Source organism: Haemaphysalis longicornis, unplaced genomic scaffold, assembly GCF_048455015.1.
Source record: "Haemaphysalis longicornis isolate Haplotype H1 unplaced genomic scaffold, Haemaphysalis longicornis Haplotype H1 scaffold_182, whole genome shotgun sequence".
Taxonomy (NCBI): domain Eukaryota; kingdom Metazoa; phylum Arthropoda; class Arachnida; order Ixodida; family Ixodidae; genus Haemaphysalis; species Haemaphysalis longicornis.
The window spans coordinates 197,669-223,586 of NW_027526284.1; the positions used below are offsets into that span (position 1 = coordinate 197,669).

The following is a 25,918-nucleotide window of genomic DNA, read 5'->3' on the forward strand; positions in this document are numbered from 1 at the left end:
ACGTCAAGAAGCTGCTGATACAACGCCTTCACTACCACCAACTCCCCAAACACTAAACGTTAACGCAATACACCCACCCCCTATACGACGCATTTACTGGAGTCCCCCTCGCGGGGAGATGGGCCCTTTTTTTGTGCTAGCTTTTTCTCCCGCACGTGCCGGAGCTGCGCTGGCACTTTTTTTCCCTTAGTATCGTAAAAACCAACCCAACGACCGTTCATAACTAAATGAAACCGGGCGCTGCCGGTTAATTACGTATATTTTGCCTCAAATGTTTCTACAGTTTTCTTCGCGCTAAAAAACGGCTGGATGTATGACAAGCACCAGCGGTTCACGAGTTTCGAGCGCTTATGACTATATAAACCGCTTGGCTTTCGACGCCTCTGGGTTACGTCGTGACGACAGCCGCTACGACGGAACGCCGTGTGGCTCTACTTGGGTCCAGGGAGCGATCTAGGACGACAAGGCGAGCCCCTAAAGTGCTCTGCACTTAAAAATACAGGTGATTGACCTCCTGCACCATAACCGACATGTGCTCCTAGCACTTGGTCTGCGAGCTTGCTGTACATTAAACTTACGTAGTCACCCTCCTTCTATTTTCCTTGCATGCAAAGGGGCATTCGAATCTCAATAAATGTCTCCCCTCCTTCTTTCTTTCCGATATATTAAGCTCGTAGATCCAGCGTTTTGTTCTGGGTGTTGATATTCCATCTTGGCCGTTTTTCACTTCGTGAGAGGTCGAAAATCCCCCTGTCTCTTTTCCAGGTTTGTTTAGAGAAAATCTTGAAGTTGATTTTCGGCCGCTTGGGTGGGTAACAGTCGTAGGAAAAAAAATTATTCGGAGCTTTTAAGTCGTCTTACGTGCTTTGAATGTCTGGTGATAATTATTCACAACTTTGTTACTGCTACATCGTGCTTGCCCTTCTTTGTCCTTTAGCGCAACCTGCTTTGAGCGCTTTCGGTTCCGCTACACCATGTTTGCGTCCGTTTCTTCATTTTGGTTTCGTCTTGTTACACACAGAATTACGTCAGCAAGCAGAATGGCGCACGCCACAGCCTCTCTGAAAAATATTTTGTCCTTTTTCAATGTCTCTGGGATGAAATGTTCTAAAGAAATTCTGTATTACCTAGTTTCTACACTACGATAGCAATATACTCGCTAAATGTCAAGCCAATAGGACAGCAGTCTACCCATACATTGATATTACCTGATAGGCCTTTACAGTCCACTGGGGTTTAAGTTTAAAAATTTTCAGAATCATCTATAAATCTACTTGACGTGCTTAAAGGAGATCGCGGTCCTTGTAACTTAAAACAATTTCCTAAAGCACACATCGGGATTGGCAAATTTTTGTTTTTCAGGTGAGCTAGCACCGTATGCACAGGGATTATGAAATGTCAGAACCATATTGTTGTTAGTGTTGTTGCTGGTTAGCGGGCGTACGTAGCCTTGCAAGGTGTGCCGGCAGAGACACCCACAGTTATTATTCGCATATTCCAGGTCACGCCAAGGTTGAGTGGGAAAACAGTAATCGGAAAAAAAGTTGCGTTCGTATGCGCACATCTGGGTGAGCAGGATGTTCTCGCGGATTGTACAACCAATATACACCAGGTTTAGGGCTAATTATAGTGCCTGTATACCCCCTTCTCTTGTTATTGAAAAGAGCACTGAACATAGACTACTTTTAAAAATGCATGCTTTTCACCTTTGCAGGTTAGTTGCACAAGCGTTAAGTTGAACTGGTTTGAATGCCCCGTGTGTGCTCTAATCACATTATTTTCTGGCAATAAACCACTTCATGCTTTGATTTCACATGGGTATTCGTTGTTGAACATTTCATAAATGTTGTTTTAATCAGTTGCGTGGGTTGCTATTTTGGGAAACATGTAAAATGCGACACATGGTTACCAACGCGTGAAAACGAAAGTGTACCTCTCCACTTTCAAATTTAAGGCTAATTCTTGTATCGTACACATTACTCGGGCGTCGTAAGGTACAAAATGATTTTTCTGCAGATAAGACAGCAAACGCTTCATCAGAAACAGCAAAGCACACTTTTAATTTACTGATTCGCTGATAATATTTCAAACATGAACCTTCTCACTAAAATCACATTGAAATCTTCGTCTGTAAACAAACGAGTCATAGCTATATGTGTTTGGGAATTCCCGTACAATATAACATAGAAAAGAATCACCCTTACAATGTGCATCTTTCAATGCGTAGTAAGTTTTATTGGGACTTTTTATAGTTTCTCATTAGGAAAAGTGACGTATTCTGGATAAGATCATTCGCAATACGTGTTTTAGAAGCAATAATGCATTGAAAATAATCAGAATATTTATCAGTAGTTCTGTTGATATCAATGATTTTTTTATAAGCCGAGAGGAAATTCCGCAGTAATAAATTTTTCAGGTTGCTGTGGAGACACTTTGGTTTACTCTGTCTTGCGTAGCTGAGCAACTGCCCAAAAATGGCTCGTTGTCTTCGGTTCACGGTTCCCGCTTCAACACGGGTGGCTTCAGACGACATTCTTGCCTCCCTGAGTGTCTTGTTCGAAATTACGTGCTCACATTGATCACACAGTGTGGGCGAGGGCAGACCGCTCTAAACGTGATAGCTGCGGGCTAGGCTAACTGGTTCAAGTGGCTCAAGGCAATGCACAGAAGGGAAGAACAAAAGCGGCAGAACGAAGGACGTGTCGCTTTTGCTCCATCGGGGTAGTGCCGTACAGTTGAGAGCTCTTTACCTGAATGACACTCTCAACACCTCTGAGCTAAGGTTACTTTTCTCAAGTTCATGCTTCCGTTGCTAAGGCTAGTGTGCAACAAACATCATGCTCCAAACCAGCGCGCATCTTTCATTCCACCCGTAACACCTTTCTAGCAGCCCCCTTAGTAGCCTGCATGCCGGCGGTCTTTTGGGCGGTGCAGGCGTAGTGAAACTTCTCGGCGAAGAGGGCGACGAGAGAGGCGGCCACCAGGAGGGCCCACATGACGAAGATGGCGTATGTGTCCTCGAAGGAGAGCGTGACGCGGTTCCCGTCACGCCGGCAGTGGTCCCAGTTGCCAAGCATTTTTGCAATCCAGCGATCGATAATGCCCATCTCGCGCAGCCACACCAGTCTGCGACAGAAAGAGAGAGTTCCTATACGGCTGGCGCGCTCGTGCCGTATGGCAGAACAGCGCACTTTGTGCAAATTCTGAATTTGTATATGAATGAAAGTGCACAATAAGAGGTGCCAGCCTTTAGCCCTTTTTCACATTATCTTTACCCCTCTTTGCCACGAGGGGTGTGTGATCGTTAGATGATACTGCCTTTTGACGTTGGTCTTGCGAGGTTCATGTTTATTTCTGAGAAAAAAAAAACTTTTTCGCTAATCCTTCTGAATAGGTGTTGTATAGGCGTCATTGTGGTAGTGAAAGGTGCTCATTTTCCTGACGTTGCAACATTTATATCCATAGTCTTAAACCCACTGGGTGTAGGGAAGAGGACAGTTACCTAGCGAATACCTTCGAATTCTAGCAGGGTGTTGGGAAGGTATGTAATGGCTGTAGAGTTGCAAATTGGGTAATACCAAGTATTTAGTTTTAAACAGTGTGTGACGTAAAAGACGTGTCCCACCCTACTCTCGCGAGCAAAACGTTCAAGGCCCAACACCGCAGCCTCCCTATGCGAAGCACGTATGGCGTCCTTCGTATCTGGATGAAATGGTCGTTTTGCTACATAGCCCCCGTTATTCTATATTTATGCGACTTTTATTCCCCTGCACATTATATTGTTAGCACTGTTGACACTTGCAACTTTTTGAGAGTCAAATAAACTGTAAACATCATATTTCCGCATCCCTTAGGTGAGTTGGTCGCATAAATACCAATAAATTTTCTTCAACGACAGCAAATGCATATCGTAATGTACGCATTGAGCTTTCTTCCTCTATTTGTCTGCAGAACCTGTGGAAAGTGTTGCGAGGTGGGTAGAACCAATTCTCAGTAAGTCCGAAAACTATTGAGCACTGTCTCAGAAGAACACAGTGCGGTAACGCAATTAACGAATTAAGGTGTTTGGTTTGTTTAACAAGAACCTGTAACAAGTCTTCAATGGATAATAATAATACGTGGACTTAAAAAACGCAACAATACCAGCAGTGCTATAACTGCGCAATACCACTGAAAGTTTCCGTAAATTTTCCCGCGATGTTTATTGAACCCGCCGCGGTGGCTGACTGGCTAAGGCGTGCTCCTGATCCCAAGGACGCGCGTTAGTTTCCCGGCCGCAGCGGCCGCTTTTCTGGTAGAGGCGCAAAGCGAAAGCGCCCGTGTATTTGATATTTGAAATAGGCGCTGAATATTTTTATTGAGCGCTTATTTGTTTCTTATTATGATGGCAGCATTTTCCAATGTAAAATTGTATAACGGACGTACACACGAGGCGCCAGGTTTTGGCAGGTGTTCGAGAGGGGGACGAGTTCAAACACGCGACATACAGGCCACGCGAAGGTTACCGCGTACCGCTGGTTGATGCCCCTGTGGAGACCTTCATCCAGGGTCTTGCTGAGGTACATGACGAAGCGGAACTTGAGGATGGGCTCGGCCGCGATGTAGAACTCGCCGTCAGTGTAGTTGCGGCACGTGCTCGCCACCTGCACATCAATTACGCGTCTTCAGAGGTTCTCATTGATTTCAACAGAAGTCTTCGAAGCGACTGCAAAACGCTCAAACGCTCTTAATGGACGGAATACTAAATTCATGCATCGCAAACCAGCGACCAATTATTCTTACAAGTGGATCTTGAGGATTGTATTCCTCTTCTTTGCTACACAATCCTACTTTTGAGCCGAAGAAGTGTGGATGAAAATGAACAGGTAACTGCATCCATATGCGCTGCAAATGTCTCATTTTAATGGAGCTGTTACATCGCCGGTTTTATTACCGCAACTTCTAGCTTGTGTCGAATGCACCTGATGTGAGCCAGCACGAACTTGCACTTCCACGCTCTCGCTATGCTTGCCCCCAGAACATCGCATGTGCCTATACAGGGAACGCTGCCAATTACCATATTCTTTAAAGGTGACTCCTTTAAAGTTATCTTAAGTCTTCCAATTCAATGCGGTGCTAGGAAGACAAGTTGACGGGGGCAATAGGACAAGTTAGGTATCAAATTTTGAAGGAGCTTCAAATTTTCTTAAAAATGTTCATAAGGAATAGGTCACCCTAAGAAAGGTTATACCCCGATTCTCTTCGAAGTTAGCTTCAGTACCACACACAATACAATTTCCAGGACAAGGATCATTCAGGGCAATATAAACGGCCTTAAATGCAAATTTTTTGGCATGTAAGAGTCGACTATGCAGGCCTTTCGTTCTTTTATTAACAGCATTTTGTAATAGCCCAATACGGTTTTGCTGCATGTTGGCACTTGCAATCTGGGATGAGCGATTAGTGTACATTTCTCAAAATGGCTGCGTTGCAAAGTAGTTCCTGCGTAGGATTTAAACGCTAGTTAGTTCTCTATTTAGTCGAGCGTTTCGCTTCCTGCAACGCGAGATAAACTAATTACGGCACTGCGCAACTACGCCTCCGACGGGTCAGAAGATGTCGGTAGCTGTACAAACCTTGTAAGTGAAGGACCCTCTGTCCGCAATGACGACTGCCTTTCCACGGACTACTTGCTCCAGGATCGCCGGTCCGTAGATGTGGTGCAGTTCGGTCTGACCACCATACCGCAAGATACGCTGGTACACATTGAGGTAAGCGGGGTTCCGTGAGTCCTGCAGAGCGTGCATTTTTCCTTTATTAGTAACAGCGCGAAAAGCCATTAACAATGGATGGAGATATTGGTATGCCGACAACGGAATAACTCGAAACAGCTGCATACTTTCGTACTTATAAAGAGCTGTCAGGTAGTTACACTGGATATGCGCTACTTTTTGGGAATGCAACTCTGTGGTAGCATCGTCCGCCGTGATGTTCCTGTGGCTACATGGCGGAGAGAAACGGTAGGGGTAGCGTGACATCAGGCGGCCAGCCTCCGCACGCCAACCTTCTCTGACGGCGCACTCTTCTCTCGCGAGCTCTTCCGGCGCACTGCATTCTGGGAGCACCCCCAGCCCGAGGCTCATTTAGTAGCTCTAGGAGGCCGTTAACGTTACCGGAGCATCTTCGACGAAGGCGCCGTATACGACACTTTTCACCAGCGCTGCGCTCCCAGCCCCGGACCGTGGAGGTATTTCTGACCAAAGTGAGGCGAGAGCTAGATCGCATGCGCCACAGCAAGTACAGATGCGAGCTAAATTCCACTTGTGGTGTTCTATCGCTCGATGCGCGGCTGTAAACTTCCACACGCACCGAGCGGGCGTACGATACGTGGTATTCGCCAGGTTTGCGGCGACGACGACGTTTGACATTTTTCTGGAAGATATCACGCCACCTTCCCTTCGAAGTGGTGTAACGACATGGTCCTATCACATATGAGTGGTCTAGAAGCGCGACAATATTTTGTTTCGCCAGCGTGCGCCCTCGCGTACATTCATTTTCTCGGTGTTCTTGCTCGGTGTTGTAGCGTGTTTTATGTTGCACATTTTCGCAATGACTTTTTTGGTACGTTTTCGTTTACTTCAGCGGTTCAAAAACAAACGGTGCAGAACCACGAAATTTGTAAGTAGGCATAATAAAAAGTTTCTATAACCAGGTCACCAGATAATGTTGATGAACAGATACAATTGTACTGTATTTCGTCAAATATAAGCCGCGGATGTTGTCCTCCGTCAGCTGCACATTTGCACGACTGCACAGCGGTACGAAAAGATTCGAACAATCTGCCCAATTACTCTGCTGGTCCACCTTATCAGTTGAGATTGCATGCGCGATGCCCTGCCGGCTTGGAAGCAAACGCACACGCACGCAGCACGGACGGGCGGCAGCGTGACGCGAAAAGAGCTGCCGGTTGCCTGTGACGTTATGGGGTGTACTTACCAAGAGTTTTTCTATTTTACTTTTTATGAAAAAGCTTCAGGATTATTAGGTGACGCTCCCTCCTAAAGTAGTTTACCTCTATGAATGGCTAAGAGATGGCGCTGCTCAATCCACAGGCGGAGTTTTTACCCCGCCGTCGTGGCCGCTCATTGCAGGACTAGACTGTTTCTAACACAAGCTCCTTCGTCGAAGCCCACAACGCCTTCGTTTCAAATACACCTTTATTTAGTGAAGCCAAGAATATATCGTGTTGTAGCTGATTCATTCTCGCACTCTGCTCTGTGGGCACCGGGTTCGCATTTTTCTATGCTATACTTGTGCTTCTATGCTTCTATGCATTACCCACCCATATCGTAGTAATAGCTCATTTTCGTCGACCCCGGATTTTCGCGTATGGAGCCGCTATTGCTATAGCAGTAAAAGAAAAATGAACCAAGAGACCCGCCGCTGTGGCTCAGTGGCTAAGGCTTGTGCTGCTGAGCACGACGACGCGGGTTCAATTTCCGGCCGCGGCGGCCGCTTTTCTGATGGAGGCGAAAAGCAAGAACGCCCGTGTGTGCGAGATTTCGGCGCACGTCAAAGATCCCCAGGTGGTCAAAATTAAACCGGAGCCCACCACTACGGCGTGACTCATCGCCTGCGTTGCGTCGGCACCTTAAACCCTACTATCAATCAAAATGAACCAAGCGAACGGTAGTTAATGTCTACAGAGTCCAGGAGTTTGTTTTCCGAACAGCATGCATTATTTGATTAATATTTTTTTCTTTTATTGCTTTTGTTTGAGTCCTGTTTTGGTGTTTTCCCTACCTCTTGTTTCCCCAGTCCGCCCCTCCCGTCCCCCAGGCCCTTTAGAATAAAATCCTGCCGTGGCCCGTCATCGAGGTTGGGTGCTTGTACAGACGTAGCGCAGAGATCTTTTCGGCCAGTTGGCACATATTAGCTTTAACTGTTAATCTTTAGCCCCACTTTATTTAGTCACTTTCATACAGGGTTATTCATCCCAGAGTAGCAACCGTTGCGGCAATTCTGCAACATGAGGCGCAACAGGCCCACTATGGTCGCAAGCTGCAGATCGTTTCTTCTGCGGCAGTCGAGGTCGAGGGTATGACATTCGCAACCTATGAGTTCCTCCCACGCCGTCTTTATAGTGGTCACAGCAGAATATATGTTCGGGTTTTATTCAGCGCGAAGATATGCCAGTGGGACAGATTAGCCGGGGCCAGAAAATCGAATTTCCGCTGTGACGAAAGTTACACGCGCCAAGCTCAATTTGATAACAGTAGAGGTCTCCCGCATCCGTATTGTTTTCCCACTGGTTTTTTCATGCTTTACGCGACTGGCCTACATTATATCTCCGCATTCTTTTGTAGTTAGAGTTTCAAACTGCATGTGATATGCGGCAGCGTTTCGGGTAATTGGACTTCATGGCAGCTTCTTTCGGTTTTGGATGCTGGTGTTACACTAAGCACAATTTTTGTTACATTCCCCATACCCTAAGTAGGAATTAGGTGTCCTACAAATTCTGCACTGGAACTTTGTGTTCTTTGTGATTGCTTCCTGACCCACCAAAACACATCCACGCACGCCCACAAATCTACACAGACATATAAAATTAATTAGCACGCCGGGAAAGAAAGCGTATATCAGCGGCGTGTAGCGAAAATGCGGCAGCGAGGGCAGACGATAGGGTTTCATCGTACCACATTCCCCCACCGTGCATCGTACAGACGCTGTGGAGAAGCTTCAAAGTTGGAGACCGCGCAACGCAACGGTGTATTATGCAGGCTATTGTCCAGTAGGTGAATATCGGGAAAATATTTCTTATTTACAATGATTGCGTGGTGATTGCGTACCCTGAGGATGGCCGTGAGGATGGACCCTGCCAGCGTGTAGGGCCTGACAGCTGACCGGCGGGCCAGGTCCTGGACATTCCGGATGACGGCTTCCTGAGATTTTACCATGAGACAGGCGCGCATCTGGCCAGCGAAAGCGAACACCAGCACCGTCACGGACAGCCACCAGAAGGCGCTCACCACACGAGCGGCCTGTCGAGTGTCGGTGACCGAAGAGCCTGCGCACCCATACGGTCAGAAATGACCATGTTTGTACGATAAATGTAATACGCAAGGGCTGACCATGGTGCAGACGCCATGGGCCTCTGAATGCGTATCTCGTAAAGATGTGCCTTTTAAAAGTACTTATTGTATAGTATAATACCTCTACGTAATATTCCGTCAACTGCATTCCCATCCCATTCGATTAAGACAAAACTTAAGCATCTGCGTTTAGACCTTCCTCTCAGGTTAGGACACCTTGAGCATTCATGGTGACGATGAGAAGCGACACCGTGGGCTCCAAATTACCACACTTAAGCTGTTAACCTAGAGTGCTATGAAGTTGAAAGGTGGAGGCACAGAAGCCTCAAGCGGTGGCTGCCACAGCCCACGTCATGCTCCGGTTGTTCGGCTTCCTGTCTGCCTAGCAGACATCGAGCTCCGGGACCTTGCTGAGCATCACGGAATTGCTAGTAGGTTCGGCACTCACATCCCCTGCTTCAAGGTCTCTTATGGTATCCTCTCATTTTTCTTTCCAAATGACCAGCCCGTAAACGGATCGCGCCGGAGTACTTCAGATAAAGCTGAACAAGACATTTCCTGTATACCTTGGAATGCTCTCATAAGATGAAAACAAATCTACATTCTCAAATCGTTTCGGGCTCTTTATTGCCAAACTCACAGGGAACATAATTTGAACAGACTATGATGCATAGAATCGGTGATACAAACGCCGAAAGTATACACGAAATGAAGATTACTTATTTAACGCTGTAGTATGTGCTGTAGAGGCCAATAAGGTAAAGGAAAAGGTGGACATTCAAAACACCCCCTGTTTATGAACCTCTTGGTTCGGTGTCGACAGTGACAGTGGCCTGGGAAGGCAACTTTATCTACAAGTTAACTGATCACTGTCATGGTTGTTTACGTTTTCTCTGGCGCAATCGGATAGCCGAAGATGCCATAAGTCATCCTAAATGTTGGCTTTTCAGGGTCCATCGCGGAGGCAATTGAGCTACATTTTTTGCTTTTCTAAAGCCCTCAACAGAAGGGAACAGCCCAGCTTCATGTCAGAGTAAGTTTCAGTTGGGAATGGAGGAGAAGCCTCAAACGTCGTAAGGTATTCGCTACAAGCGGACTAACCGAGAGTATGAGCATACATTAATATGAAGCTCAGAGAAAGAAGTCTAATCAAAACGCCTGTATCAGTGTAAGAATTAAGCCTGGATGATTACGGTCAGAGGCGCGCGCTTCAGAACGTCATAAATGGATGCTCCGGTCTTCGCTCCGGTCTTCGCCATCATGTTTCCTCCCCTGTTTAGTTTGTTCCCAGTGTCACACGAAACTTGTCGTTCCTCACCTTTTCCGAGCAGGTTTTCGAAGTACTCCCACATGTGACCTGCAAAGCGCTCGGCGAAACTGCGGCGGCTCCGCTTGGTTCCCACGCGCCAGCGCATATTTTCGTAGACGCCGTCAAGCCAAGACGAGAGGAGCGAGAGAACAAGCATGGCGAAAACCACGCATACCCACACCTGCACGGAGATCAGCGACAGAGATCAGGCGAGGGGCATCTTGCACGAAACGTAAATAGCTTTTTGGCATCGCGGTAAAGAATGTAGTTTTTTTTTTACTGCTTCAGGAAGGACTCGGCTTTGAAAGAGTCGATAAACATAGTCTTTATTCACGTGAAAATATTATTTAATGGCTGCCATTAGCTCTTTTTGGAACGAAAGTACTATCGTAGTTATAAAAGCTCAGGAGACACACATTTTGTTGTGTTATATTTAACACCCAAAGCCCGGCATTGGCATTTTCTGGGTGTGAACATGGTAAATATGGCGTGAAATGGAAGCAAAGGCTAGCACAAAGATATGCGATACAAAACAAAATAGGTGAAATTTAAGTCAACGCAAGTTATATTTGAAACACATATTCCTCCCGGCACTATAATAAGCCGGGAGATCGAATAGTCAAAACGGCAACACAACAAATCAAACTGAGAAACCCTGAAGGGTCTATATAAAACACAGAAATATCTTTTATGAGAGCCCTCAATTTGGTGGCCTACGTATTACGGATCACGCGTCTATTCCGCAGGAATTCAATAAATTTGTGTTTTCATGCTTCCATGCCTAAACTTTGCTTCTATAATGTGCCTTTAGTCACATACAGGGTGTTTCAGCAAACACTATCAAAAATTCTTAAAAATAGGCTCTTCGAGAAAAGAAGACACCCTCTTCAGATGGAGATTGCTAGCTGCGGCGGACGCCAGATAGTATCAAGGGTGTGCACATTAGTCAGGTGGGTAATTAAACTCTACTAATCAACTTCATAATTAGCGGAGTTTGGTGGTTATTGTTAATGGTGATTTTGTAGCCCAGGAGAAGACGATTTTATATCTGTCTTTAAAACAACGAAAAAGTCGGTGTTTAAAGCCGTGTATCTTAAAGCGCGAGGAATCTTTCCTCGCGCTACAAAAACAAAACTCGGCGCTCGAGGAGCGTTGGAAGTCTTGAGCGAACGCAACGTCGGCTGGTGACGTGTTTCAATGAATGTGGCGGCCAATTCGAAATGTAAGTGCAATTTTCCCTAGCTAGGAAGGCTCAGCATGCAGCCACAGCCGCGAAAGCCCTCCTCGCCCAGTAAACGAACCTTTCCTTTCTCTGATGCGCTTTGTAAAACGCAGCGATTATAAACGAACAGCAGATAAACCTAACGAAAAAAAAATAAACGCATGGTGACGTTTCACATCTTGCACGTATGGTAGCCACGTCAGATGTGGTCGAGACAATAAAAAAAAATTGGCCGCGTATCTGCTCCTTTCATTGCAAATGTCGCCAAAAGACGGTAGTCTTTGTAGACATTTGCCACGGAAATTCCCCCCTTTGCTTTCCCGCTCACCTCTCATGCTGTTCCTGTACTGTCGCGATCATCCCAAGGTAAACACACTAAAGGTTTGCGCAAGGCGATTTGAATTTACCGCGTTCCACTGCTACAGGCCGGGTTCCTCGATGCCAGCGCTGCAGTACGCCGGAGATGCGCGTGAATGGAGGCGGCCGACTAGAATGTTTATAGAACCGTGTGGCCGTGCTCTACGTGCGTTCCAAACAGAACGTGGAACCTAGCTAGTGGAACCTTTCGTTGCTGTTGCCGCGTGATTTTCCATATGCCGCCAGGAGGCGGCGGTTTTCTGCAGTAGATGTAGAATATCATTTGTTATCGAAAAACCAAGCATCCACGATTTTTTTAATAAAGGAACACTGCAAATATCCCTTGTATACTAATTTCCTGTCTTATATTTGCGTAATGTCTTGTTCTTGTTCAACACAGTTGACAAATATCAACATATAAATCGGGCTTGGACGTTTATTGTTGGCTGGGAGTATATGACTATTGAACAGTAAGCATTTTACTTTGGCCGGGTGACTGAATCGAGTTACAGACAGACCGGCAGACAGACAGACATACAGACATACAGACAGACCAAAATTTCTGGGTTTAAGTAGCCCAAGGAAGACTATCGTATTTAAAAAGAAAAGCAAAACTGTCGCCAATGCCCGCTAGGGCTCCCGGAACGGGTGACCGTGTTGTGGGCAATGGCTAGCCTCTTTTTTGCGCCTACCAACGAAAGAAAAAATAACGCTAGCCGTGGTATAAGGTGAGCGATGATTATTAAAAAATACAGGAGGCGATGGCGTTGATATCAGCTGATTCCCTAGCGTGGGGAATCACCTGAGCCTTCTTGAATTGGGCGACAGAGTCACTGCAAGACGTCATCAGTGGCTAGACTTCTGGCGGACCATGTGCGCTGCGTTTCGGTTTCATGGGGGAAAATACTTGATTTTGGCGGGCTGCAGGGCTCTACAGAGTGTATTTTTCTTTGCTTTAAAAACGGATTGTTTATCGTCGTCTCCGTGGCTACAAACTCGCCATGGCAATAACCACCAAACTTCGCTAATTAAAAAGTTCATTAGACCGATTTAGTGAATTACCTATGTAATTCGCATGTTTCTCATAACTGCTGACGTCCGCCGAACCTGATAGCTTGTTCCTTATGAGAATTTCTATTTTCCTAAAACGCCTACCTTCAGGAATTTGTGAAAGTGTTCACTGAAACACCGTGTATACTGCTGTAGGTTTTATGCTTTTAAGCATAAAATTCGCAGAAGACATCGTCGTTGTGAATCAGGTTGAACGATGCGGGTGTGTTACATCGTCACCAAAAAAGCGTTTTGAAATGCAGCTGCTGCATTCATCTTTTATGCCTTCCCACAACTGAATATCAGCTTAGAGAGCGAGGCTAGTCACAACGTTCTAAGCGCCGCCGCAAGGAAAGACAGAGATCATCTACGCTTGTACAGCTTAAGATGGGGGTTTGAAAAGATTCGGCTTTGGAGTGTTGGGCAGTTTGAACCCGAAAGCTATTGGTAGTCTTTGAAATAGTTTATTCAGTCACGTCAGAGCGGCTGTGGCCGTTTTGACTTTCCGTTGACGCTTGGCCGCGTGGGCCATCCATCATCTGCCAGAGCGCGTGCGCGCCCACTACCGCCAGTGTGAAGCACAAACTGTAATTGTCAAATTAGTGCAATTGTACGCTAGTTGTACGCTTAGGTCTGAATGACTCAAGGAATCAATAGCGGGTTGCTCTTCAACTGGAAACTCCATTACCAATTCGAAGTGTTTTAAAACCCTGTATCGAATCTTGCTAGAACTTACATGATGTAAAATTATACGAAAATTAGTAATAGCACTCAAGAAATTTGTGAATAAAAGTCTTTCCTAGATGAATAAAACGGAGAAGAATAGCATCAGTATGAGAGTAATTTACAAATTGCCAGTGTTGACGGGGAAGGTGCACCTCCTGGTATTGAGCGTACGGCAATCTTCTAACGCCATTTTTGCCTGTGTAACATTCCGCGCATGAGTCTAATGAGTAACTAGATGACAGCGGGTCGAGGAAAAAGCACTAGGGAGGCGCGTACAGAAAGTGGTTCGCAATATAATATTGGTAATGGCGCTTGCATATCGATTGGCTGAGTAGCCCAGGTTTATCAGGCTGACATCATAAAAGGCGCCTGCCTAGACTCTAACGTATCGCGAAGCTAGAAAAAGCTTTTTATATGTACAACAGATTGTAGTCGCTTTAGCTGATTGAGAGGCTCAGTTGTAGAAAATGAATACAAAATTGGCCGGGTATCTGCTCCTTTCGTCGCAAACGTCGACAAAAGACGGTAGTCTATGTCGACATTTCCCACGTTAATGCCTCCCTTCGCTTTCCCGATCACCTCTCATGTTCTTACTCTTGCTTCGCGCTACTCCCAAAGTAAACACGCTAAAGGTTTGCTCAAGTCAATTTGAATTTACCGCGTTGCACTGCTCCAGGCCGGGTGACTTTATGCCAGCGCTGCCGTAAGGCGGAGACGCGCGTGAATCGAGGCGCCCTACTTTAAAGTTTATTGAACCGCGTTGCCGTGCTCCACGTGCGTTCCAAGCCGAACGTGGAACCGCTCTAGTGGAACCTTTCGTAACCGTTGCCGCTTGATTTCTTAAAATGCCGCCAGAAGCTATAGTGGCGCGGGCAAAAGCTGGCGACAGTGCGATTTTTTTTTGTTCAGTGGATGTAGCATTTCATTTCGCAAAAATGAAGCATCTATAATTTTTTTATAAAGCAACACTGTTATTATCCGTTGTGTACTAATTTTCTCTTATTTTTGCGTAATGTCTTGTTCGTGTTCAATAATGTTCACTAGTATTAACATATAAATCGGACCTAGACGTTTAGATTTTGGTGTGAGTATATAAGACTATTGTGCAGACCTCGTTTCACTTTGGCCGGGTTGCTGCATCGAGTCACAGACAGACAGACAGACAGACAGACAGACAGACAGACAGACAGACAGACAGACAGACAGACTGACAGACAGACAGACAGACAGACAGACAGACAGACAGACAAACCGACAGACAGACAGACAGACAGACAGACAGACAGACAGACAGACAGACAGACCAAACTTTCTGGATTTAAGTAGCCCAAGAAAGGCTACCGTCTTTAAAATATGACTAAGACATTGTTATCATAAATAAGTGGCAAACAGAAAGGCTCAACAAAAAGAAGCCGCTTTACTCAAAGTGAAAGCTGTCGGAATTGCAGAGCAGTGATTTGCCATAATGGGCTGTGGCGCCGTTATCCGCCCACTTTTACCACCCATCACGCTCTTCGCCGCCCTGTCTCATTCCTCTCCTGATGAAACAAGCGCAGGTTTGTCCAGCGTATTTCAAATTTCCCGCCTTCTCAGTGCTCGCGCGTCCCCTGCCTGAAACTGTGCCAGCGGTTGTTCTGTTCGCTTGGTGCATGCTATTCCTCCCGCACGTGCCGGCGTTGCACTGCCACTTTTTTTCGCTTGCTGTTGTAAAAACCAACGCAACGTGCGTTCCTAACTAAAGTAAAATTAAGCGTCCAGCTAGTTGGTGAACATACATTTCTGAAAATTAAGCCCGAACTCTAAAACACGGACTAGTGCCGGTGTCGTTCTTCTTTGTTGTCCGTGTTTTATAGTTCGTGCTTTATTTTTAAAAATGTGGTTTCCTAACTAAATGAACGCTGGTGCTACCGAATAATTACGTATGTTTTGCCTGAGATGTACCTGCAGATTTCTTTGCGCTAAACAACGGGGAGATGTATGGCAAGCACCAGTGGTTCACGAGTTTAGAACGCTTATGACTATATAAACCTCTTGGCTTTCGAAGCCTCTGTGGAACGCCGCGACGACAGCCGCTACGACGGAACGCCGTGGGGCTCTACATGGGTCCAGCGAGCGAGCTATGACGACAAGGCGAGCCCTAAAGTGCTGCGCACTTAAAAAGAAAATATACGCAAACGATCCATGTGTAATAAGGAGCGTTTGGCACAGCGAGAAAATATAAAGGGTACTGCATTTGTATTGCATCTGAAATTGATTTCTCTACATGGCTACCTGAGGTTTGACTCATACTCCTGCACCCCTTACATTATTGTGCAGAGGGCAACACACTTGTCTATAACACAGGTTTCGTACTTATAGCCTTATCTTGCCTCGGCCAAAAGCATTTCAAGAAAACTATTGTGTCATTCTGAAGTCTTGCCCATATATTTTGACCTCAACGTTTTTTCTGACAACTTTGAGTCCGCAGTTTTGATAGGTACGTAGTGGAAGTTTAACTCAGTGTTATAGACAAGGGTGTTGCGCACTGTACAACCAAGAAAGCCTGCAAAAAGTATCTTTTACTGCACACGTTTTCGTAAAACCTCAGATAGGTATTTGTTTCTACCCCAGGGCTAATCACCTGAGGCTGATTTCCCACTTATGTTGTCACCTATATTTCGCTCGAGGGTTAAAAAAACGGTCACCGTCCCGTCCTGCGAAAGTGGATCTTCAGCGAAGCTATCTTAAACCACTACAAATGCTGATTGTGGAGGGTATGAAATGTTTTTCGTCGTTTTGGCGGGCTTGTCGCTTCCGCTCGGCTGCTCTTCCGGCAAACGCTGAGTCCTGCCTAGCCTGACGCATGCGCACGGGTCTAGAACTTCTCTATTTAGTGACACTAGTCCTGTCTAGTCCTTAAAAGTTATCTGCGAACATAATCTTTACCAGGAATACAAGGTGGTGGTGGTGGAGGGGGGGGGGTGGGTTCATTGTTCACAGGCGCTTATATATCATACTTAATGCGGTATCGATGCTTTTGTTGTAGTTGTTTAAACAAACACTGAGCTCTATGCTGTGTGCCTGATTAACCTGACTCTGGCGCTCGGCGTCTTAGGCGACAGCTGCTGGATCCTTTCTGGATTTTTTGCTTACGACAGGAAATTTCCCGACTAACTAGGGATAAGAGCTTCGCGGTAAAATCACGTGTTTGTTGTGACTTTCTGTTGGAACAGCTATAACAGCTATGTTATGAATTTGTGTTTGTTAATTGTGCAGACACACGTGGGCGCACACGTACTCACGCACATATACACTCCCCAAACACGTACGCACGCACACACAGAAACGCACATGCGCTGACAAGTGTACCCTGAACTTTTAGCGTGTAAAGAAAATTAAAAAAAAATCCGGAATCTTCTTGTAGCCATCATGCTACAACATAATAAAGGCTTGCGTAGTAGGGAAGCAAACAAATACGATTTATTCTCCACTGAGTGCAGGTCGCAGATCCTCGCAAACGTATGCGAATACAGCGCAGCTAAATGTGTCCCTACTTCCCTTTACGAATACACTGCCAAGTGATGCTATTCCGCTTTCATCATCAGTTCAAGCATGCAGCAATGGATGTATGTCCACTTTTAAAAAGGGCGGGACCTGGGTGTCATTATCAGAAGCGGCCAACATATGGACCCGAGTATCAAGCTCCTCCATAATAACCCTCACATCAACCGCTGGGATGTATATATCGCTCACCTGCCAGTCAAACGTGAGAACGTAGGAGAAGACGTTGGCGCTCTGGGTGCGCGTACGTCCCGCCAGGATGGCGATCTCGTCGATGTACACCTCGGTGGTGGGACGGCCGATGGTGTTGCGTGAGTTCGTGGGAATCATGAGCCCCAGCGCGAAGTCCCCTTCCTGCGCCAACAAGTGCGCGTGGGGTGCTTGCCCAAGTCCGCGCAGTCTGCTACCTTCAACGCGGATTGCTTTCCTAATACAGCTGCGGAAACTAAAAATTGCGAACAGAACAGGATACGTGGGTTTGCTGAACACCATGTTATTAAAGAATTGTATACCGAATATTTCTCCGCTTTGGAGGGAAATTGCAGAAAGTAAGGGAGACAGTGAGGCATTGAAAACAAAGCTAATCTCAGTAACAACACGAAAGCAGGCCGGTGCCGCAGTTTGCTAGTGCACGTAAAGCAAATGTGTTAAGGTAGGCAGCATCAAAAGGAGCCGACAAGGAGGCCGTTTCACATAATGTTTTTTTATGCGCGTTGACAATAAAATGTATTGTACGCAATTGGGAGCACGCGAGAAAACTTAATTCGGTACGCTAGTTTCGCATATAATCTGCAATGAACTCGGTTAACGAAGCAAGAAATTTCCGCGGGTGTAAATGCTCGCTCACAGAAGCAAACGCGACTACATTTCCCTAAGCAACAGATATAAGGCCGATAAAAATACCCAAGCTGCCTTGCGGATCAACTTCAAAGTTTTTCGCGAACTCAAGTCTCCTTAGGTGCGTTGAGGGCGCAAGCCTGCCAATATCTAGTCACGTCCACCTTCGACGGGACGCCATCTTTGTATCAAAATAGTCAAAAGCTTGGCAACGCGACACTGCTCGTCGTTTCGTCTTTCTTTTTAGGTGCGGAGCATTTTACGACCACACAATGTCCGTCCGCATCCGTGCGCATAGCATTTATAATCGCAAAAAATCACACAGGCGCCGGCAGGATTCGAGCCTGTGTCTAGTAGACCAGACAGAGTTAGTCACAGTCGTCCCACCCACTGAGCTACGGCCGTGAGTTAGTGCCAGAGAGTCAAACGCCTTACTCCCTCGCCTGTAACGGTGCGGAGTACCTTAGGACCTCACAATGTCCGTCCGCGTCCATCCGTGCGCACACCACCACCAAGCGAAAATCAAGCGAAATTTTATTTCAACCGTGAGTTGCAATTTTATTTAGGGAATAATCAAGGAGCAACCCACGGTTCAAATCGAATGACGGTTGGGTCAGGGCGCAAATCGGATGTCACTCGGGGCGCAACTTGGATGTCACTTCGAGTCCCCGTACTCCGCACTGTCGCCATCATCCACGGAGTGGAGATGCTGCCCTTTTTTGTTGTTTGTCGCGCAGTGAGATATTTTAAGTATAGCCCACTTCATCATCATCATCACCAGCCTATCTACGCCCACTGCAGGGCAAAGGCCTCTCCCATTATTCTCCAATTACCACGGTCCTGTGCCAACTGTGACAAATTTATCCCCGCAAACTACTTGATCTCATATGCCCATCTAACTTTCTGCCGCCCCCTGCAACGCTTGCCTTCTCTAGGGATCCACTCTGTTACTCTTAATGACCAGCGGTTATCTTGCCTTCGCATTACATGCCCTGCCCACGTCCATTTTTTCTTCTTAATTTCTACTAATATGTCTTTAACACCAGTTTGCTCCCTGACCCGCTCCGCTCTCTTCTTGTCCCTTAATATTACACCTATCATTTTCCGCTCCATTGCCCGCTGAGTCGTTCTCAATTTAAGTTGAACCCTCTTAGTGAGCCTCCAAGTTTCTGCCCCGTAGGTGAGTACCGGTAAGATGCAGCTGTCATACACTTTCTTCTTTAGGGACAATGGTAGGCTGCTATTCATTATCTGAGAATGTCTGCCATATGCACCCCACCCCATTCTGATCCTTCTAATTATCTCTGCCTCATGGTTGGGATCTGGGGTCACAACTTGGCCTAAGTAGATATATTCGCTTACCACTTCCACTGCCTCGCCACCTATCTCAAACTGCTGTGCTGTCTCGAGGTTATTGATCAGTACTTTAGTTTTCTGCATATTAATTTTCAGGCCCACGGTTCTACTCTGTTCGCCCAGTGCGGAAAGCATGCTTTGCAATTCGTCCCCCGAGTTACTAAGCAAGGCCACGTCATCAGCAAATCTGAGGTTACTGAGGTATTCTCCATTAACCCTTACTCCCACCTGTTCCCAATCCAACGTTCTGAATACTTCTTGTAAGCATGCTGTGAATAACATTGGAGAGATTGTGTCTCCTTGTCTGACACCCTTCTTTATAGGTATTTTACTGCTCTCCCTATGGAGGATGATGGTAGCTGCAGACCCATTGTAGATATCCTCTAGTATTCTTACATAATGCTCATCTACCCCCTGGTTCCGTAATGCCTGAATGACTGCGAGGGTTTCGACCGAGTCAAATGCTTTCTCATAATCTATGAAGACTATATATAGGGGTTCAGTACACTCAGCGCACTTCTCTATCACCTGATTGATCGTGTGAATATGGTCCATTGTTGAATAACCTTTACGGAACCCTGCGTTTTCGTTAGGTTGACTGAAATCTAAGGTTGCAGAGATTCGGTTAGCGATTACCTTGGTAAATACCTTGTAGACGACTGACAGTAAGCTGATCGGCCTGTAATTTTTCAAGTCCTTCATGTCGCCTTTCTTATGGATTAGGATGATGTTCGCGTTCTTCCAAGATTCCGGTACCATTGCGGTCATTAGGCATTGCGTATACAGGTTTGCCAGTTTTTCAAGTACAATTTCTCCGCCATCCTTCAAGATGTCTGCTGTTATCTGGTCCTCACGAGGTGCTTTGCCCCCTTTTATTTCTTTCAAAGCCTTCCTTACTTCTTCGGTCGTTACTGGTGGGATGTCTATCTCCTCTGAACTACTGTCTCGTTCGGCATTATTCTGTCTGTCCCGGCTACTGTACAGATTCCTATAGAACTCCTCGGCCACTGTGACTATTTTATCACTATTTGTGATGACATTGCCTTGCTTATCCTTAAGTGCATACATCTGATGTTTCCCCACGCCAAGACGTCTCTTCACTGCTTTCACGCTACCTCCGTTCTTTACAGGGTATTTGATCCTCTCCATATTATACTTCCGTATGTCAGCTGTCTTACGCCTATTGATTAACTTCGAGAGCTCGGCTAGTTCTACTTTGTCAGCTGCGGTGGAGATTCTCATGGCTTGCCGTTTCCTGATTAGATCTTTCGTCTCCTGTGAGAGTTTACCAGTATCCTGTCTAGCCATAGTGCCCCCGACTTCTACTGCACACTCCGTGATAATGCGTGTAAGGTTGTCGCTGGCTTCCTGTGTCGTAAGCTCGGCTTCCTCGTTAAGGGCGGGTTTATCGGTTCTGCAGCGCGATGCTGAATTATTCTACTTTACGTCTTACTGTTAGCTCATTTGTCAGCTTCTTTCGTACTAGCTTGTTGCGGTCCCTCCTCAAATCTAGCCTAATTCGAGATCTTACCATACGGTGGTCACTACACCTTACCCTTCCGAGCACTTCCACATCCTGCACGACGCCAGGGTTATTGCATAATATGAAGTCTATTTCATTTTTGTGCTCCCCATTCGGGCTCCTCCAGGTCCACTTCCGACTCTCCCGTTTACAGAAGAAGGTCTTCATTATGCGCAGGTTATTGCGTTCTGCAAACTCAACTAGTAGGTCCCCCCTGCTATTTCTACAGCCCAGACCATAGTTCCCAACTGCCTTGTCTCCAGCCTGATTCTTGCCTACTTTAGCATTGAAGTCCCCCATAACTACGGTATACTGTGTTTTTACTTTAGCCATTGCCGATTCCACATCTTCATAGAAGCGTTCCACTGCTTGGTCGTCGTGGCTGGATGTGGGCGCGTAGCCCTGCACCACCTTGAGCTTGTACCTCTTATTGAGCCTAATTACAGGACCTGCTGCCCTTTCGTTAATGCTATAGTATTCGTCTATGTTGCCAGCTATGCTTTTATTGACTAGAAATCCCACTCCTAGTTCTCTTCTGTCCTCTAGACCACGGTAACATAGGACGTGTCTATTTTCCAGCACCGTAAAGGCTTCGCCTGCCCTCCTAACCTCGCTAAGCCCTATTACATCCCATTTAATGCCCTCTAATTCCTCGAACAACACCTCGAGACTTGCTTCGCTAGATAAGGTTCGCGCGTTAAACGTTGCCAGGTTCAGATTCCATTGGCGGCCTGTCCGGATCCAGGGATTCTTAGCACCCTCTGCTGCGTCACAGGTCTGACCGCCGCCGTGGTCAGTTGCTTCGCAGCCGCTGGGGACTGAGGGCCGATGGTTAATTGGCGCATTCATGGGAGGTTACTAGCCACAATAGCCCGACTTTGCCAGCATTTTTCATATACGTCCACCCGTCGACAGAGCACCCAAGCTGCTCACACCCGCCCAAAACCACTTTAATTACCTTCATTCGGCCTGAATTCACACTGTTTTACATTAATGCATTTTCAATCACTCTAAACCAGTCTTACTAATTATTGCAAACCTTTTCTAATAAATCATTGGTTCTCCTTAATTGGCCTTGGCTAACATTATTCCTTCCTCTTTTATATTATTTTACCCACTTCACCTGTGATCCACATTACTAATCATTGTTTTAGTTGCTGTCGGTCAGTTACCATAAATAAAATAAACTGTCGTTATGATTAACCTTATCTTAAACACGGCTGACCAAAAGTTGGGTAATAACAACGAGGGAGGTGACAAGAGAGTGTACTGGTTTAGTGTACGTGCCGCAGTAGTTTTCAGAGGTGCTTCAGCTTTGCTTAATGGTAACACTAACATTTCTCTGCAGAGAACCGATGAGGCCGTTCCAGGATCCATTGGGGTAGCGGATGCCCAGCGTTCGCTCGGGGGCGAAAGACACGGAGTAGCTGGGCAGAAGACGAATACAGGACTACACTCTGGATAGGACGTAAGTACTCGGGCATCTAAGAATGTCATTTTGGTGAGTCCGGTATATATCTCGGAGCCACCATATCTGTAAGACCTGTTTCTGAAAGGATTACACTGTGCTTGTTTCATAAATTTTAATATAAAGTGGAGGTTCTTGTTCTTAAAAGGGAATGTGCAACGATTGCCTTGTGATATGCAAGCACTGTGAGGGTTTTAGATATATCGTCAGCACAAAGCGGTTCTGCGTGAGGTACTTGTCTCAGCAGATCAGCCTTCCGTTTCTGCTTTGTGTTTGTGGCGGTTTTGTTTAAGTGGCTACGGAATGCGTTTACACCTGCAGCTGAAAGGAACCGGTCAATAGCGGTTAAATAGCTTTAATGATGTAATTCAAGCGCTCGAAGAACGCCAATACCAGGAAAGGGAGAAAAAAGCATTGACGGTTACTGCACTCCCTTATGCGAAATTTGTGCGCAGCGCGAACTGCATTCTTCTAGACCTCGGCGCACGTCTGCTGCATCTCAGGAAGTGAATAGTGAACGCACGCCGGCGCCCGCTAATCTGCCGCTATCTCGCAGCGCGTCGCCACCGCCGGCCAGCATGTAGTTGCAAATCGTGTTTGAACCTCCCGCGCAAATGTCACGTGGTTTGGATGAGCCACGAACGGATGAGAAGCGTCTTGGGAAAGTGTGAGGGGGACGACGCTGCCCGGAATGGCGGAAGTGTGAGGGTAGGCAGTGAGAGAAATGACGCCATAGCAGCGCGTCCCGCATAACACTATGACTCTATAGTTTTTCAATGCTGTCTAATTACTTTGCGAGATTAAGTATCGAGTGTGCAGTCTATGTTCTGAATGTTTCCGGCCAATTAACAGGCATTCCATCAAAAAATTGGGCCCATCTCCCCGCGAGGGGGACTCGAGTAAATGCGTCGCATAGGGGGTGGGTGTATTGCGTTAACGTTTAGTGTTTGGGGAGTTGGTGGTAGTGAATGCGTTGTATCAGCAGCTTCTTGACGTAGTTTGAATGAGTCAAGGATATAAGGCGCGTTCGTAGCCTCCCATTCTGTGTCGGCTTTGTGGCGCAGTGGGTAGAGCACCATGTACATTGCGTTCCGCCCGCAGGGTCGAGGGATCGAAACCAGGCGCCGGATAGTATTTTTTTTATATAGTGTAGGGGGAGGGGTGCGGACTACGACTACGGACGTCAACGCGGGTGACATCGTGAGTTACTGAAATGCTCTGCATTTAAAACAGGAAACTGCGTTCCAAAATGCGGTTTGCCTCGCACCATCCTCCCGACTGATCCTGTGGCGTCGATTGAACCATCACAAGGCCTGTTCGATTTTCCACTTCTGGCTGCCCGCGGGCTGCCAGGGGCGAGAGCCGGTCATTCGTTTTTCTCGGGCAGCCCAAAATGTCACTTCCGGCGGCGCCAGAACGTCTTCGATTTTTTCTGGGTCGGCAACTTCTGGCTCCCCGCAAGTTGCCAGAGCCGCCCTGGCGTTCGTGGTCTGGCGGCGAGCGGGCACCGATCTGGCAGATAGCAGGCGACGCTGCTAGAAGACGACAAAAGGAGAGCAGCACGGCCAGTTTCAAAATAAAATTACGAATGTTTTTTGTTATTTCGGATTTGATTGTTTGGAGTTTATTTATTTGATCTGAAAAATCACTTTCGCGCACATTTCAGTCGATCTTCCTCATTGCAACACCCGTGTTTTTTTAACGAGAAGTGAGATGACATGATTCGCCCCTAAAGGGTCATTTGCGGTGCGTCTTCTGGCAGACATGGAGGGGTTATTTCAGCTCGTGGGCGAGGACGGCGTCGCAATTCTAGATAAAGGCATGTCTGTGTTTATTACTTAATGTAAGGGGTTCTAAGCGAGTACATTGGTTTCTGCGCGTCATGAATGAAAGTTTCTTTATTCCTTCGGAAATGAAAAAAAGCTGTCCCGCAGCACTCTGCGTAGTCGGCGCTGCCAGGAAAGCCGGCGAACACGTTGATGAACACTATGTCCGCATTGTAGATCCCCTGGAGTACGATGGAGTAAAACTTCTTGCGATTGTAGTAACTCCCTTCGGACTCCGAGGGTCTAGAAATGCGGCACCCATAAATCGCGCCGATCATGTCCGGCAGTCCTCCGCTTACTCGACGAACGAGTGTGGAACGCCCGCTTGTTTAGCTCCAATACTGCTCAGTCGGGCCAGAATATTTCCCGTCCGCTGATAGAAATAAACAAATCAAATGACTCCGTAGACTGCGGCTTGAACAGATGACTCGCTCACGTCGAATTCGCGATCATGTACTCGGTACACTGTGTACCGATGTACGACAGGGCAATCAGAACTGTCTTCTGGGCAGGCATTTCGGGGCGTCCTCGGAGGCCTTCGGGGTAGAATTCGGAGGGTTGAAATTCGGCGACCAGGGCTGCCACTGTACGTCGCGACAGGCGAAACAGTCTCCTGAACTCGAACTCCAGGTAGGCCGGCACAACGTTCTCCGCGTAGAGGGGTACGCGGTGCCGTTCTTCCCGCTGAACCATCGCGAGGACGACGCACACATTGAAAACGTCGGCTTCGCAATCGTACTCTTCATCTTCAAGATGACGGCAGTCCGCAAACAACGTGTCGGGGAGAGCAGCGAGTGCACTTCTTGCGTCGTCCGACATTGTGCCGCTGAAACTGTAGCAGGCGACCGAAAACAAAGTTGCCCCGTAGCGCTCGTCGCAGCTGGGCTCGGTTCCGGCTTCCGGTGTATCCCGAAGCGCTTGAACAACGTAATCATGACGCAACATCCTGCCCGAAAGCAAGCTTCTGGCAGCCCGCGGGCTGCCAGGACGCCCGTAAATCGAACAGGCCCACAGTTTCACGTTTACATTTGAGGTTTAAATTTAGCGCTTTACTGGCATGTTCCCCTGTAAAAATTGCATGGGAACAAAAAGTCACTATCATTAAAAAGTAAGTCTATAGCGTCATCTGAAATAGAAACAATACACGGTTTATGGCAATACAGCGTACTGAAATGCATGCCATAGTGGACCCTGTGGCCGTCTGTACAAAACAGCTGCCACGGCGGTTACATTGTGCGGCTTGTGTCTAAAGAAAGAAATTAGCAATTCTCAGAGCAGCACGCAAAGTGAAGTGGCCGCAGGTACTCACTTGAATCGCATGCTGTAGGACAGCTCTCGCAGGATGTCTCCCAACAGTCCCTTGATGTAGGGCTTTCCATCGCTAGTTACCGTGAACACCAAATGAGGGTCGTACTGCAGTGCAAGCAGGCATGCACTTGCTGTAGGGGTTGCTACTGACATTCTAGCCCCTTGACGCAAAAGCGCCCGCTATGGTTGGTCTACTACCTTATTCTTGCAATCGTGTCGAGTTTCGACTATTTCAAGATGTTCAAGAAGCACAAACCCCCACGGCAACTGCAAGGCACACAGCATGAAATAAAAACAAAGTGGACACTACCATCTGACGCTCACGC

General features: G+C 46.9%; 1 protein-coding gene across 1 annotated transcript; it reads right to left on the reverse strand.

The window, feature by feature from the left end:
- Window positions 1-2,226: 2,226 nt before the first annotated feature.
- LOC144166693 (glutamate receptor-like) lies at window positions 2,227-24,977 on the reverse strand. Its single transcript, XM_077696209.1, has 9 exons — window positions 24,721-24,977; window positions 24,396-24,527; window positions 22,327-22,417; window positions 17,468-17,629; window positions 10,390-10,561; window positions 8,829-9,046; window positions 5,616-5,771; window positions 4,513-4,643; window positions 2,227-3,126 (listed from the first exon to the last, which is right to left on the reverse strand). Exons 1-9 carry the CDS (start codon window positions 24,975-24,977, stop codon window positions 2,862-2,864), a joined length of 1,584 nt encoding a protein of 527 aa, XP_077552335.1. The 3' UTR covers window positions 2,227-2,861.
- Between the last annotated feature and the right edge of the window lie 941 nt (window positions 24,978-25,918).